Consider the following 17,494-nt stretch of genomic DNA (forward strand, 5'->3'; position numbering starts at 1 on the left):
ATATATCATCTACTGATGTAATGTATATTGGTGAATATCATATTCTAGAGACTATGTATCGATTTACCTGGAGATACATATTAGGACATTAGATGTCTATTTTATTAGGTGTATATTATTTGGTCATGTACTGTGTACTAGTTAACACTATATTCTAGATGTCTTCACGAGGAAGAAGATTCGCATGGGGAGAAAAGGACTCGTCTGACAAGAAGAAAAACCTCACGAGGAAGAAGAGAGGATGTGAGCAAATGGCCTATCTTCATGCATGCAATTTTCTTTTCTTTTTTATTTTTTTAATGTTATAGGACAGACACACTCTTTTGGTAGGAGGAATTCTGTCTCAATTTGAGTTTTGTATTTTCTCTTTAAGATAGGCACTAGAGAAAATATAGCAAAATAAGAAGCCCACTCTATATGATATTTTTTGGTGCATGTACCAAAGGATTTTTTATCTCAACTTAGGGCCTATCCTAGAGACACCTGCTCGAGTTTTTAAAAATTTTCAAATGGATCCATCGAGTTTCCATACAATTCTAAATTGGTCTTATCATTCATCTTCGTTGATAGAATGGAGTCTCATGTCCCTCACATAGTTGCATAAAATTATATTATGACCACAGTACCCTTCGTATCAGTTATTTATGATGTGAAGTTCTAGTACAGATCTCAAAAAAAATTTAGTATATGACCCATAGTTAAGGATCACCCACTGCACAGATCTCACAACACTTTGAACACCTTCATTCATCTACTTGCGTAGATCACAAAGCATCCTTAGTATATGGCCCATAGTTAATGATCACCCACCGTATAGATTTGAAAACATTCTGAACCTTTTCGTTCATTCACATGCATAGATCTTAAAGCATCCTTTATATATGTTCTATAGTTAAGGATCACCCACCATGCCGATCGTAAAACACTCCAAACCCCTTCATCACTTGCACAAATGTCAAAGCATCTCTAGTATATGGCCTATAATGAAAGATCACCCACCGTACAGATCTCAAAGCATGCCAAATAACTTTATTAAGTTGTTTGCATAGATCTTAAAGCAACCTTAGTATATAACTCATAGTTTAGGATCACCCACCAAAAATATCTCAAAGCACTATGAACCCCCACCTTCATCCGCCTGCACAGATCTCAAAGCACCTTTAGTATATGATCCATAGCTAAGGATCACCCACCATTCAAATCTTAAGGCACATCAGACCCCTTCATTCATTTGCCTACGTAGATCTAAAAATATTCTTAATATATGGCTCATAGTTATGGAACACTCGTACGCCAAACACCTTCAACTGCCTACACAAATCTCAATGCAGCCTTAATATATATCCTATAGTGAAAGATTGCCCATCGCACAGATCTCAATGCATTCCCAACCTCTTTATTCATCCACTTGTACAGTACTCAAAGCGCCCTTAGTATATGGCCCCTGGTTAAAGATCACCTACTGTATAGATCTCAAAGCACTCCAAATCCACTCATTCATCCGCGCTCTAAAGAGGATGAGGACATTAAGAAGAAGAAGATGATGATTAAGAAGAAAAAAGTAGCATTCAAGACACTGTCAACTAGATTAGTTGTGCAAGCAATGTCATTATCATGCCATCATATGCACATAAACCTTACAAACTACAGTTTCACAGTTTAACAAAACATTTTGGCTAGGCACATAACTCTTTTTTTTTTTTTTTTACTGTTGACATCAAGGAATTACAACTTGACAGGTATGGCAACTCATGCATGTCATCCTTTTTCTTTTATGATAAATAATTTTGGCATCCTTTCTGTATGAAGGCAAAGAAATAAATGTCATCTGAGTAACAAAATGCTCATGTCCACAATCAGTAGGGGAAAATCCCTGTAAATCCAATGTGGTCAAGGGTGCTTCTGAGGCCATAGCGAAGAACTGCCCGGTTGCCAGCTCTGAAGCCATCACCATATGCTGATGAAGAATCTGATTCAATCTGGTGTTTGAAGAACTCTCCCAGTTTTCTCTCAAACTTAGACCTTGGGCCCTTTTTGTATGAATTTGAGGATGAAGAGGATGATGAGCTGGATGCAATGTTACTGCCAGTTCCCGAGATGATTTCTGACTCCAGCCACATATGAGCCAGCACCTGGCAGATGCCTTCTTCAACTTGCGGACTCAAGGCTCGATATCCTGTAAGCATAAGACATTGAAACTAAGAACTATATGCCTACTGGGTTTACTATGATGAAAGACTGGGAAACATACATGCATTTTTGAGTTAGAAACTTAAATAGTCCACTTGCTGGGCATGCCTTCGTTGAATTGTTCGAGGTTACCAACAGAAAAGAAGCAAGATACATTACAGCAAAAAAAAAGCATCTTTATATGGAACACAGTCATTGCAATTGCTAACACATTTCTAGTTTCAATGCCTAGTTATTGTTTTTGTTACAATTTTAAAAAGTAATGAGATTTAAATATTTCATAAGTTATAAAAGACAATAACAAAAAGGAATAAGAATTTCAAGAACAAATTCTTGGTATAGTAGAATACTTTATCTCTCTTATTCTAATATGCCATGTGGTAGGTCAGCCAACCAGTATACATGGTTCAGCAGTGCTCTCAATAATCTTATTAGTGCATTCAGAAACCATCGGTCAATTATATGATCAGCACAATAGACAATTTTCAATCTTCTGCGGTCAAGACACGAGGAGCAAGAGTAGATAAGGGGCAAAATGATATTGAAGATATTTCCATCTCACTAGAATTTATACCCTCTGACTTATAAAAATGTCAAAAATCTATGCTTATAGGCTTATATCATCCTTCACATCCTCAATAACATGAGCTACTAAAGAAACCTTGCATAGAATTTTTTTCTTTTCTCAGGTAAAGAAATCCACTTTGGCAAACTTTATATCAATAACATGATCCACTTCTTATACTGAAATAAAAATGAGCTACTTCTCTCCAAGAGTATTCATGAAAACTAAGGAGACCAATCATTATCTTGTTACTAAGAAAATGGTTGATGGCCATTCTAGATTGATTGACTTCAATGCACAAAAAAGCCATTGATCTGACAGCAAGTCAGCAAAAGACTATTTCATAGACATCATAGAAATGCTAGGACTCGAGCACTTCTCTTCACGATGTGTTTAAAAGATGTATTTTTCATTTTTAAGCTATTAGATGGAACTATCTTACAATTAATTGGAGATCTGATCCTACAATCTTGCTTCCAAAGGCAGGTGAAATGGTAGAAGCTCTAAACTCTCAAAGTAAGAGAGATTGTCCACAGAAATATCTCATCTTAGTTGGAAGAAAGGAAAGTTTATGTAAAGAATATCTGTCGTTGCTCAACAAAATAAAGTAGAGAGAGAGAGAGAGAGAGAGAGTAGTCAGTAGTGGATCAGCTGATTACTTGTGTCAAAGTAGGATCTCTACTAAATCAAGCGAAAAGATAGATAATCCTTACATTAGGGATAGATGCATGTTTGATTCAGTTAGCATAAGCAGCTACCGATGATGGATAAATTCTTCTTGTTTTGGTGCTCTTTTACTGTTGGATTTCTAGTAAGAAGAGTTAGTTCATGACATCTGAAATCCCCTCACTTATCTAAAGATGTTCAGAACCATGCGGTAGGTTGGCAAAATCAGTTCAAGAAAGCCAGTTGCTTAGGAAAATTTCCTTCTCATTTGGTTTGAAGCGGAGTCAGGTGGCTGTAATGCTTTGGAAAAGGCTAGGGCACTTCTTTTTTTTTTTCCATTTTCCCAAAAATCCCCAACTAAGTCGAGTTTCATATCAAGGATAAGAGGATAGAACACAAAGTAGAAATCTTCTACCTGGATGATCCCATTCTCATGCATGAATGGTTTCACTCGGTGACCTAAACAAAACTATCCCGAGTTGTCATGCACCAAGTATTGACCAAAGCAAAAGGAAATTAAATGGTAACAGAAACCAATAGCCACTAGATAAGGTTACCTTTAAGCCGAAGCCATGCATGCATCATCTCATGAGCCAGAATTGACCCCGTCAGTAGTCTGCATACAGAAAGTCAAGTAGTATAGAATTATTTGCACAAAGAAGAGCATTTTGGCTACTCATCTTGCTGAAATAATTGAAATTAGCACTATAAAGCATATGCCAAATAACAGTCTCTCCCTCAAACATCTTGCTCAAAGATCTCGAGCCAGCATTCAGTTAAAAAACAATATAGGCTTTAGAGTTAAATATGCAAGAGCCCCTTGCAAAAGTTAGATGAAATTTTACAAAATACAAATAGAAACAGAGTCATAATGAAATTGGATAGAACAAGTGGAAGTTAGTAAACAATACCTTGGTAAACCATACAATACAAGAATGGCAGTTACATCACACCGTCGAATCAGTCTGTATGGCCCTGTTAACATATCTATAATTCTATTTCCAGGCCCAATTATTGGCCTTTGTAAAATCTGATTGAGATTTTTCTCATCAGTGATTCTGAATAATGCAAATACAAAACTAGCTTATTTCTTTCAAGAATGACTATGACCACATTTTAAATTGACAATGCTAAAATAATCTTACAGTGCTAACAGTCTGCTCTTCCGAAAGACAGAGACCTCTGGTTTCAGGGATGTGGTGATGCCCCTGTTCTCAAGGGTAGAAAAACATGAAGAAGCAATTATAGTCAATATGTAATAAGGAAATTTTAGCTAAGAATATACCAAGTTCCGTAATTAAATACTTAATGTCTCACATTCTTTTCTCCTTCCATGGCTTCATTTAGGGCTTGTCTCTCAACCAGAAGCAATGGAATCTGCTGTTCCACTTTCATATTCAGACCTTCATAAAATTCTTTTATATCAAGGTAAAGAGGTTGGCACTCGTTGTTATCCATTATTGCAGAATTCAGACACTCCAGGCAGAGTTTTCGCCCATCATCCAAAGTCACATATTTTGTGTCTCTTGGCTGAAATTTTGAAAAATAGAGAGGAGAAAATGAGCAGACTATAACAGCATCAAACAGATGATACAACAAGCACTATCAATTAGAGCCAGTTCAGCAGTGACCATTAATTCAGTTAAGGCAAATATAAGTCACAAGAAAATTACAGAATAGTAATTTTATACTAAACCAATTTAAAAAATTCAATAACTAACTTGATGACCCAAAGATTGATTCATAGATTGATTTTGATGATCACAAAACCTTGAAGTATAGATATTAATGTTTATGTTGCAAGGAGAAAGATATTTATTTTGCAAGGAACATAGCAAGTTGGAAGAACACAAGAAGGCCTCCAAAGCTCTCAAGTTGGAAGAAAGCTACAATTTATTGGCCCAAGCTTAAAGTTCAAAGGATTCAATTTGGAAGAGTAAAATCAAAGGAAAAATTCAAAAGAATAGTCTTCGAGTCGACTCCTGAGGATTTCGAGTCGACTCCAATGTTTACCGAGTCGACTCCGGAGAAGTTTGAGTCGACTCCTAGGAGTCACAGGCAGAAAAGTCAGAGAGCAGTTTTCGGGTCTGAGATTCGAGTCGACTCCAGTGGAACGCGAGTCGACTCCGATGGTTGGTAGGTCGACTCCAAAGAAAGCAAGAGTCGACTCTCAGCGGAACACAAGGAAAAAGTCAGAGAGCGTTTTTGGGACTCTGAGATTCGAGTCGACTCCCGCATTGCACGAGTCGACTCCGAGACTCCGCGACCATCAACAGACAGAAAACCAAGTTACTGCCTCTAAGATTCGAGTCGACTCCCAGACAGCTCGAGTCGACTCCAAGACAGCTTCACATCAAAAAGGCAGAAGACCAAGTTTCGCAAACTGAGAGCCGAGTCGACTCCAAGGAAGTTCGAGTCGACTCCAAGACTGGACGAGCCAAAAGACAGAGGATCGGGAGTTCGGGCTCTGAGATTCGAGTCGACTCCCAGGACAGTCGAGTCGACTCGAGAGGACAAAATTCAAAATTGGATCCACGGACTTCAGTGGATGAGCCGACTCCGAAATTGCCAAGTCAGCTCCAGAAGTTGGCGAGTCGACTCCGGGTTAAGACGAGTCGACTCCCAGTCAAGGCATGCACTTTAATTCAAATTTGGAACAGTGGCCGAGTCGTCTCCAGTAAAGCACGAGCCGACTCCTGCAACAGGCGAGTCGACTCCTGATCGCGCGAGTCGACTCCGATCCCAACGGTAATATTGTCAGGAAGTGCAGACTGTGTCCAACGGCTCTATTTTTGTCTCTAACGGCTATATTCTTGTTTCCACGCCATCTAAAGCTATAAAAACAAGAAGTGAGCTAGGGGAGAACTTATGGAAGTGGGAGAGATCATTTAGGAAAGTGATGGGGATATCAGAGCCCTTCATCCAGATGATCCTGAGCCCCCGGATTGAGCCAGACTCGTTTATTTGCATATTTATTTTATTATTTTATTTTTGGGCTTATTTGCATTCTAGGATTTATTTGTGGTTTATTTTATTTCTGGGCTTATTTGCATTTTAGGGCTTATTTGTGTTATTTGTGGGTTCATTAGGATTTATTTCTGTGTAAGGGGGGTTTATGCAAGTTGTGTATTTGGGCCCTATATATAGGGAACTATTTTCATGATTAGGGTTTAATGAATAATTAAGAATTTCTTTTCCCCCAGATCTTATTCTTCCTCCTCCTCCTCCCCTTCTCTTCTTCCTGTGTCTCTAGAACCTCTTCTTCCTTCTTCCTCTCTTGTTCTTCCTTCTTCTTCTCTTCCCCCGCACTGGTGCTGCATCAACTTGGTATCAGAGCAATCGGTTTTGCTTCTATTGCCAAAGCCCCGATCCATCAACAGTTTTTCTTTCCCTCGGTTACCATCAACAACAAGAACAGGCCCCTTCCCTCTGTCAGTCCGCTCACCAAAAAAAAAAAAAAAAAAAAAAGGATTTCTTGTCCTCTCAGTTTGCACAAAAGGGGACAGAGGGGAACAACCCTGGTTCACCGAGCTTCTCTCGGCTCCCGCACAAAAGTAAAAAAAAAAAAAAAAAGAAGGGGGAAACCCCTGCGGCTGCTCCTCTTTCCACCCGTCATCGTGCCCGAGGCCACCATCATCCCGCATTGCGCCGCCTCCCCACCGTCAAACTTTGCCGACGAGCACCCCACCCGAGCCGCCCGCGTCTGCCACCGGCCGCCTGCGCCGGGTCCGCAAAAGAGACTGCCGCCGTGGAACAACCCGTGGCCGGCCGTTGTCTGTCGCCAAAAGTCCGCAGCCGCCACCAGCCGGAGCTCGTGACCGGCCGCCGCCCGTGATTGCCGCCCCACCCCGCAGCCGCCGCCGCAAGGGTCGGAAAACCCTCTCCCGAAACCATCGGGAAGTTGAAGAAAGGATTAACGGGTAAGTCACAAAACCCGTTAACCCGAATCCGGTAACCCGGGTCCCCAAAACAGCTCCGCACGTGACCGCACGTGCGTGCAAAAAAAAAAAAAGAAAAAAAAAGAAGAGAAAAGGAAAAAGAAAAAAAAAGAAAAGAAAAAAAAGAAGAAGAAAAAAAAAAAAAAGAAGGTACCTGTTCATCTTCCTCACCGTGAGCACCCTCGCCACCGCCTTCGTCCGCCGTCGCCGCCCGCCTCGCCGCCTTGCCACCGCCTTCGTCTGCCTTCGTCACCGCGGCCGTCCACAGCGCCGCCCGTCCTTGCCGCGACCGCCGTCGCCGTTCCACCGCAGCGCCGCCTTCGTCTTGCCACCCTCGCAACCGCCGATCCGAGTTTTTCTTCCACCACGCCGCTCCGCCTGGCCGCCTTCGCCACCCCCACCGCTTCTTCTCCGATCGCACGCCGCCCACTGCTGCCTCCGCCTCGCCGCCACCTTCCGAACTCCCATCGCCGTCCCCTCCACCAAAGCCCCTCGCCGCCTCCGGCTTGCCCTCCGTTTGCCGCTGCACCAGACCGCCGCCACCTGCCTGCCGCCTCCTCTGCTCCGCCGCCGGCCGTCCCCATCTCGAACCCCTGTCAACTTCCGCCGCCCCTCTTCCCCTCAAACCCCTTCCTATCTGGCGGATCCCACGCGCCTCCCACCCTCCTTCTAAAGTCAACACGGGCCGACCCAGGCCCACGCAGCAGGAGCCTGCCCCGACTCTCTCTCACGAGCCCAAGTCAGCAGGCCGGGCCACTGCAGAGCCCCTTTCAACGGGCCTTTTCTTCTCCAGGGGGGCCACACCACCCCTCCCTCCTCCCTTTTCAAGCCCATCAGCTGCACTTCGCTTCTGATAGTCGCCCCAGACCTCGAACGCACCATTCTGGTTGACTGCATCCGCCACAGGTGATAGGTTTCCATTTTTCTTGGATTTGTTCATTTAATTATGTTCTAGTTCTCTTGCATGATAGCCATATACTTGAAAATTTATATTGTTGTCAAAATTCAGAACATAGAACCCCTACTTTCAAACCCATCCTATTTGCCTTGTTAAAATCTAAATATTAAATTAGCACACCCTAACAACTGGATGCTTCTCAACATTCTTCGATCAGATTGATTTAGGATCAGAACAACTGTACTACTTGATTGCAATCTAATTTCTTAAATTGAATAATCTTAATCCTTAATTCTGAATAACCAAAGTAAAAATCAGCAACATTTAAATTTTAAGTTATTATTGTGAAGACTTGCTGATTTCTGAAATCATAATAGATTGCATTAGTAGGTTGTCCTGCATCAAATTTGATCTTGCATCATATTTATTAGGGTTTCATTAGTGACACTGCATTTCACATCTTCACCCAGTGTCATCATTGCATGCCAACCTGTAGTGATATGGAGTACTATTTCAATCAACCTAAAACCCCTGTAGCTACCTTGGATTCCGACATTTTGAGGTCTGTCTTAGAACAGATCGTTGCCATACGGGCTGGATACAAAGAATTCAGACAAGAGATCCGTGAGCTCGTGCAACATTCTAGGACCCCTAAATCGCCAACCCCTGTTACAGCCCAACCTAAAATCGGTTTGGTCGCACCACCTGTAGTCCTTCCCTACTCTCCTAGGCACCAAACTCAATACTCTAGGTGTCAACAATTCGGCTATATAGCGCCCCAATGTTCCACTAAGACCTACCCGATTACTGAACCAGAAGTTAGGAACCAAGAGGCCGAATATGTCGAAGAAGTCTATGAACCAAATATAGAAGACTATGAAGAAGACTTTGAAGACGAACCTACAGAATTAGACTTTGTCCAAAATGATTCCCAAAGGGAGACTAGTGATCTAAGTACAACCAAGCCACTTCACATCACAACTGTGGAAGAGGTAGTGACAGATATTGAGAGCCAATCATCTGAATTGGCACTTGTAGCTAAAGTTACCCATGCGGAGTCCAACCTTAAACATTCCCCGGTAGTAGTTTCCCTTCTAGAGGAGTTTCCTGATGCACTCCCTGATGATCTTCCGGATGCACTTTCTCCAATGCATGATATCCAACGCGCAATCGATCTAGTTCCCGGAGCATCTCTGCCCAACCTTCTACATCATAGGCTCAGACCGAATGCATATGCTAGGACCTGGAATTTAATGTTACCGACAGTTGAGTTTGCATGTAATAGTTCGGTTAACAAGTCCATAGGTATGAGTCCATTCGAAGTAGTGCATGATTACAAACTTAGGCAACCCATAGACCTATTTTTCATGTCTCATCAGTATAGAGTCTTTGAGTCTGCACAATCAATTGTATCACATCCACATTCATTGCATCGAGAAATCAGCAATTGTAGTCACTTTAATAACTTAAAATATAAATCCTTTGCTGATTTACACAGACGTTATAATGAGTTAAGTGAAAGAGATTACATCATGATAAGAATTAGGTTTGCACGACTTTCTTCGGAAACGTTTAAGAAATTGCAAATTTGTAGTGCAGAACAGTTCAAAATCTTAAAGAAAACCAGTTCGAATGCATATGTTGTGGATCTTCCTGATGACTATGGGATTAGTGCGACATTTAATATTGAAGATTTAGTCTCATACAAAAAGATAATATTCCTGCCTTCTGACCCCTTTATTGATATACCTGCCTATGTTGGATACCCTGCCCTATTACCTGCTGTTGAGCCACCACCTCCCAAATTTCATGCACGCAGAGAACAAATAGAACATATATTGGATGAGCAGGTTATTTCAAGCAGGAACGGTGGTTACCAACGTTATCTTGTTCGGTGGAAAGGTCGACCAAAGTCTGATGTGACGTGGATTTCTAAAGCACAGTTGCAGCGCATTGACCCCGATCTTCTGGAGCAGTACGACAGCCGGCCAGACCTGTACTCGACGGGGTCGAGTTTTTCTCACCCGGGAGGAGTTGATGGGGACATCAGAGCCCTTCATCCAGATGATCCTGAGCCCCCGGATTGAGCCAGACTCATTTATTTGCATATTTATTTTATTATTTTATTTTTGGGCTTATTTGCATTCTAGGGTTTATTTGTGGTTTATTTTATTTCTGGGCTTATTTGCATTTTAGGGCTTATTTGTGTTATTTGTGGGTTCATTAGGATTTATTTCTGTGTAAGGGGGGTTTATGCAAGTTGTGTATTTGGGCCCTATATATAGGGAACTATTTTCATGATTAGGGTTTAATGAATAATTAAGAATTTCTTTTCCCCCAGATCTTATTCTTCCTCCTCCTCCTCCCCTTCTCTTCTTCCTGTGTCTCTAGAACCTCTTCTTCCTTCTTCCTCTCTTGTTCTTCCTTCTTCTTCTCTTCCCCCGCACTGGTGCTGCATCAGAAAGAGATTCCAAAGAGATTACAAGGAAAATCTCCCATAAGCACAAAAGGGCCATTCAAAGTAAAATAGAGAGAAGAAGAGCATCCAAGTGAATCCCAAAGCTTCCTCTCCATCCGTGTGCTGCCTCGGTGATCCTCTACTTCGTGCCAAATCAGAAGAGGGTCAAGTAAAGAAGAAGCCGAGCTCCTTCATCTTCAAAACTCGTTTGAGGGCTTCTCTTTACTCTATTTGTTTATATTGTCATATTTGCTTGTTTAAGAAGCTTTGTTTTGTTTTATACTTTGTTTTAATATCTTGTAACTTGATTCAATCAAGGGATTGAATCAAGAGGTTAAGGTTTGTTGGTGAGCCAAAGGGAAAACCAACTGTGTAAGGTTTGTTGGTGAGCCAAAGGGAAAACCAACTGTGTAAGGTTTGTTGGTGAGCCGAGGGTAAAACCAACGAGTAGGGTTCGATTGTGATCCCGGAAAAACAATCGGAGTGGTTCTAGTCGGTGAGCCTGGAAAAACCGACCGAGTTCGTTGTGCGCTCGTAAAACAACAAGTTGGGTTGTGAGCTTGTAAAACAACCGGCTGTAATCGGTAGGATTATAGTGAAATACCCAAGAGGTCTTGGGGAGTGGATGTAGGTGCTGGGGTGCACCGAACCACTATATGTCCTTTGTGTTTGTGATGCTTTTTGTCATTGTCTATCTTGCTCACTTACTTACCTAGATAAATTGCATGCTTAACTCTTATCCGCGCATCCTTTAGTTGCAAGCATATCAAATTTACTTAATCAAGTCTCATTCGATAAATCAACCTATTGCTAAGTTTAAATTCCACTGTGCAACTATACAACTTAGCATAATTAATTGAAAAGTGTTAGAAGTAGCTTAAAAGTTTTATAAAACCCAATTCACCCCCCCTCTTGGGTTGTATCTACTGGGCAACAAGTGGTATCAGAGCAGGTGCTCTAAGTTTAATTATTGATCTCACGATCAAGAGCCAAAGATCATGACAAGTCAAATAGATAGTTTTCTAGGAGAAGGACAATCAATTGATACACCTCCACTATTTAATGGCATAAACTATACACATTGGAAAATACGCATGCGCATTTTTATTCAATCACAAAACTATTATTTATGGAAAATCATAACAAATGACCTTCACACACTCTCACAAACTATTAATGAAAAGGACTTAGCACAATTGAACGCTAATGCTATGAACATGTTATATTGTGCTATTCAAGAAACGAAGTTTAATGAAATTTCTGCATGCTTATCTGCTAAGGAGATCTGGGATACTTTAGAAAATATTTATGATAAATCTCAGACTAGCTCACATGTGCTTCAAATATATACTAACAATGAGACTGCAGAAAAGGGTGTTGAATCTCCCTCAGTCGAGTCGACTCCAAGTATCTCAGAGTCGACTCTCAAGTTCACCGAGTCGACTCCAATAAGGTCCGAGTCGACTCCGAGGCAAATCAGCTTCCTAAAGACAAAGAAGAAAAGAAAGCAAGAAGAAAGGAAAGAAAGAGATAAAAAGGAAGAAAGCCTTGACCAAGAAAGAGTCAAGCCAGAAAATAAAAGTTAGGAGCGACAATGATAATATTAGCTCCAAGAAACTACAAGAGGTAACTGACTTGTGCTTTATGGCACAAGAAGACAAGATAAAAACTGAATCTACTCTTACATCAAATAATTTTCAAGAAGAATTTTCTTATGATGAATTATTAAATGCTTTTCATGATTTGTATGGTGAATGTAGAAAATTAGCTGTAAAGAATAAAAATCTTAAGAAACTAAATCTGAAAATTTTAAAAGAAAGAAATTCTAATGATGAAATACAAGAGAAACTAAATTCTGAAAATGAATGCTTAAGGTCATTTTCAGAAGAATTGATTCAGAAAAATCATAGCTTAATTAAAGAAAATCAAAACTTAAGCGAAGAAATTAATCAATTAAAATCTTGCATTAACAAATTCACCGTAAGCTCAGAAAGATTAAAAATGATGTTTGAAAGCCAACATGCTGATTTTGATAAATCAAAATTTAGCTTGACTCCTTCACTTAGCCATAAATCTCTAGAGAAGAAGGTTATCAATTTACCAAGCAAACCATTAAATAAGATAACTTATTTCAAAAATGAAAAGGATGGGAATAACAACTTTACCTATCGTTCTAGTATAATTAAATCAAATGGTAAAGTTATTACTATTAAACAGATATGGGTTCCAAAAGGAACCATATGTCCTAACTCTCAAGGACTCAAGCAAGCTTGGGTACCCAAAATGAGAAAATGAGGATGTACACATAGGTGTACCAAGGTACCCATGGAACATAAAGAAACTTAAAAAGTTATTAACAAAAAATAATAATGAAATCAGTAATTCTTGCATCTCATCATTATTTGTGCTTTAGTATTTGATATGATTTGCTAGTAGTGATCAATTTTGTGATATAGAAAATACTTTTGGAAATATAATCAAATCATTTCATTTTACTCACTAATGGATAAGGTGCTAAATGATTAATCAACTTATTAAGAATAACTCTATGAATTCTCTATATGCTTGATTGAGAGTTTTTATCTATGGCATTATTGTTTATTGATCATAGATATGATAATGTGTACTTGGTATGCTTTTGAATATATGCACTATGAATACCAAGATTAAAGAAACCATATTTGGCATATGAAATCAGCTCATGCTAGTATGTACTTAATCTCAAAAGACCTTGCCATAGGCTTACTTAGATTATCCTCTTAAAGGTCAAAGTTTTACTATGCATGCTAACTAAGGAAACAAACAAAAATAATTTCTAAATCTAGAGATGTTGTTTCCAACACTAATTTTTCAAAAGCTTACATTAGCCTTGTTCTTGGCTCTCAAATTAAAATATTTTCTGCATTGGCACAAACTCACAAAAAGCGATCAAATGATAAAGGTTTGCAAACTATGAAATCATGGCATAGTAATTGAAAACCAATTTTGTGTTAAGTTGTGCACAGAAAAATAATATTTTCAGCACCAAGGACACCTTAAGTAAAATAGGATTAATAGAATTCTTGAAGAAATGAAAAAGACAATTATGTATGATAGTCATCTACTTAAATGATTTTTTAAAAAAAAGCTATCATCACTGCTTGTCATACATATGATTTCTATTAGATCTATTTTTGATGAAAACTCCTTTTGATCTTCTGAAAAATGGAAAATGAACCATTGCATATCTTTCATATTTTTCAGTCGTACATGTTATGCTTGATATAAATAATGCCCAATCTGATAGAGATATGTCTATCCTTGGATATCATTCATCAAGCAATGCATATAGAATATTCAATGAAAAGATTTTAGTTGCAAAAATATCAAGTCGTCTTATTCTCTATGAGACTAATGACTTATTGTCAAGATACTAAGATCAAATTATATATGGTTAATCTTTTACATATAACAATCTGAAAACTTGTTAATAATTATAACAAAATTGAGTTTTTCAGAAATGCACTTAATGAAGAAAAATTGATAACTACTAAAAGACTGAATCAAGAAAAGATGAAATAGATCTTGATTCTTGCATGATTAAAAGTAAAGATCACCACTATCATTTGCTTGACTCATGAGCTTTATATTCTGTCAAATGAATGTGTAGAATTCACTCCTATGTGGTTATTTCATTAAAAAGTAGATCTATGTCAAATAACCACCATATTTAAAAATTACACATTACATATATGATAAAGCAATATGTGATTTAAAACAAGCATCAAAAGCTTGATATATAAAAGCTTAGGTAACCTTGTTGATAGAAAGTAATAGTGATAAATCTATGCATCAAAAAGAAGAATCTATGATATCTTGCTTGCTCATAGCACACATTGATGGCATCATTTTTGTTCTACCAATGAAAATTTATATGAATAGTTATATTGCAAGGTGAGTTTGAAATATGATGAATGAATTAACATCTTCTCTCAAACTCCAAATTAAGACAAACAGGAAAGGGGATCTTCATTGACCAACGTTAGTCCACAAGAAAACTCTTATGGAAGATTGGCGTGAAGAAGGTATATCTATGACCCCATCTTGTAGAAATTGTAAAGGATGAGCAAAGTAGATCTATTGTTTAAAGGTGTATTAAAGCATGATAGAATAATTATTTTATTATACAGCTAGTAGACCAGATTGTATGCTCATTATGTGACCTTGTGCAAGACTTCAATCTAACTTTAATTAATCATATTTTATTGATAACAAATACGTCATAATCTGAATTTTGATAGAAACAAACGTTTAAGATAAGTTGATTAAAACTTAGTTAACACATCTTATTGATAATTATCTTAAGCAAATAGAATCTAAACTAAATTGAGTTGACCTTGATAAATCTGTCTATTGCCTCACATGCTTGTCCTTGAACTATCTTGGTTAATGAATCTATCTCTTTAGTTCAAGTGATATGTGCTTGCTTATATTTAGGCAATCTCTTGAGTAAAGTGACTCAACATGCAACTATTGTCATATCTTATATTGAGTCATCTAGTTAAAAATATATATGTTGGATGAATGCTTTGTATCTTAAAGAAACTAATGACCTTCCTTCAAGAAAGAAAAATGAGAAATTTCAACTTGAAGGATATCTTCATGTAAGATACACTAAAGATTCACATGCAAACAAGAGAAAGGATTTTCTTCAGCCAAAAGTTCACACATAAGAAATCTAGTTTGGCTTGAAGAACATATAATGAATAGGTAATTTAGATACCTTTCTCACAAATTAGTTGAGCAAAGTCAGTAACTTAAACCTTATTATGGCATGATTAAATTCTTTAATTATTAATTTTTGATATCATGTCTATATGTGTATTGACTGACTTATACTTTTAGAAATTATTTCATGGTTTGCCCAAACTAAAATATATCTTTGCCTATGTCATAACCATGAAATACACAAGTATATGCTTAAAATTTTGATGTAAAATAACTTGTGAGAAGTTATGAATCCTTGAGCACAATGAAAATGTTGTTTGCATAATATACATCTATATGATACATAAGATTATCTCTTTATTCTACTCTTTCATGTAAATTACTTGAGAATGACAAAAAGAGAGAGAGATAAAGAAAAGAAAATGGACATTGTTCAAGAGATGAAAAATCTGAGCAAAGGCAAGTACTTCAATCTTAAGGAAAAGCAAAACAAGCATAATATATTCGGCACATTTGGAAGGGATAAAATCTATAATTAATTACACTCAAACAGGGAGAGTTTGGAGTGAACATTTTAACCTTTCTATATTGCTCATCATAGGGATGGTGCCAATGGGGAGGCTAGTGGTAGTACCCGGCACTATTTGACCCAACTATTCGGTGTAGGGCATATTAGGGACGGCACAAGAGGGAGGCTAGTGGTAGTACCTCGTGCCCCTTCCCAACTCCACCGGATAGGGAGCAAATAGAGTATAGAGCATAAGAAAGTAAAAATGAAAGACAAAGTTAATAAAAGTATATAAGAAGAATCAAGTCAATTTTTTAAACACTTGAAAACATACTTTAAGGATGAAATCAGTGCAAGATTATATATAAATAGGGGGAGTTTATTTGAAAAGGAATAGATTTTGATTCTTGACATGCTTGTTCTTAGTATTTTAATGCATGACTCAACACATGATATATTTTGCATATGGTATGATGTCTTGATTTATGGGTTCTCAATATTTTGTAATGCTCCATGCTTGGACAACTTGATGAATGTTTGGAATATTACATAAAATTTTTGTTTGGCATTATTGAAAAGAAATTTTCAGATTGGTTGTTAACAATCATCATTAAAACCTGAAAGTTGAATAAAGGAGAAGAGAAGGATATCTCTATTTAGGGAAAATAAATTGATTCTGTTCTATCCTTCAACTTGCCTAAATTTGGTATATAATGTTCAAATTCGTACCAAAACTCAACATTTAATACAAAGATTCTGAATATGCTCTTATATGTTTGAAATATGTATTTTCAATCGTAATGATTTAAGATGAGCTATAATGTGGAAGATACATATCTCAAATTATGATTTTGAAAGCCTCAATTGAAAATCCTATGTAATTCAGAATCTGATTTTGTATACAAGCTTAAACTCAATATGATTTCTAAATAAAATCTTAATGTAAGAAAAACAGAATTAATTCTGATGCCTTTGGTTGATTGCTCCGATACGCATCCGAAACATATCATTTCTTATCTTCAAAGTGTACTAATATTGGTCCAAATGATGTGTCTTTCGATGATCTTGATTGCAAACAAAAATTTCTAAATATATGATTTTATTTTGATATTAAAAAGATTTATTGTGTTTCATGAATACATTGGTGAAAAACTATGATTAAGAAATTGAGTTCTATAAATATATATAACTCAATGATCATCTATATGTTTTTCTCTCCTACATTCTTAAAGATTTCCATCAGAATATCAATAGAGTGAATGATCTTAAAACTAGAAATATTTCAGTTCACTCAAATGACTCTAAAAGAAAGAAAATGTAAATGCTTTTGAAAGAAATTGAGCTTTAATTGAATCATTTTCTGATTAATACTTTTATACATTTTCTCTAAGATTAGGAGAAAGCATAACTTGTTCTTAAAGGATTAGAAAGAGTGATTACTATAAATTCTGAATAATTCTAGATCACTCTACATTCTTGATATTACAGAATTTCAGTGTTATTCACGTTTATCACTAAAATCTGAAATTCAACAATTTAAAATGATTAAAGAAGAATGCATCTT

The 17,494-nt window shown here is 37.7% G+C and overlaps 1 protein-coding gene across 8 annotated transcripts in view; it reads right to left on the reverse strand.

The window, feature by feature from the left end:
* Positions 1 to 1,592: 1,592 nt before the first annotated feature.
* Positions 1,593 to 17,494, reverse strand: part of LOC103720783 (protein DA1-related 1-like) — a 34,384-nt gene continuing 18,482 nt past the window's right edge. For all 8 annotated transcript variants that reach the window (XM_008810671.3, XM_008810667.3, XM_008810672.3 and 5 more), the window contains 5 exons: positions 4,739 to 4,951; positions 4,567 to 4,629; positions 4,333 to 4,451; positions 3,979 to 4,037; positions 1,593 to 2,176 (listed from right to left, as the gene is read on the reverse strand). In XM_008810671.3, the coding sequence (XP_008808893.2) occupies positions 1,857 to 2,176; positions 3,979 to 4,037; positions 4,333 to 4,451; positions 4,567 to 4,629; positions 4,739 to 4,951 (774 nt within the window). In that variant the 3' untranslated portion in view covers positions 1,593 to 1,856. The remainder of the gene's footprint in view (positions 2,177 to 3,978; positions 4,038 to 4,332; positions 4,452 to 4,566; positions 4,630 to 4,738; positions 4,952 to 17,494) is intronic.

This window comes from Phoenix dactylifera, chromosome 16 (genome assembly GCF_009389715.1).
Source record: "Phoenix dactylifera cultivar Barhee BC4 chromosome 16, palm_55x_up_171113_PBpolish2nd_filt_p, whole genome shotgun sequence".
In the NCBI taxonomy this organism is placed as follows: Eukaryota; Viridiplantae; Streptophyta; class Magnoliopsida; order Arecales; family Arecaceae; genus Phoenix; species Phoenix dactylifera.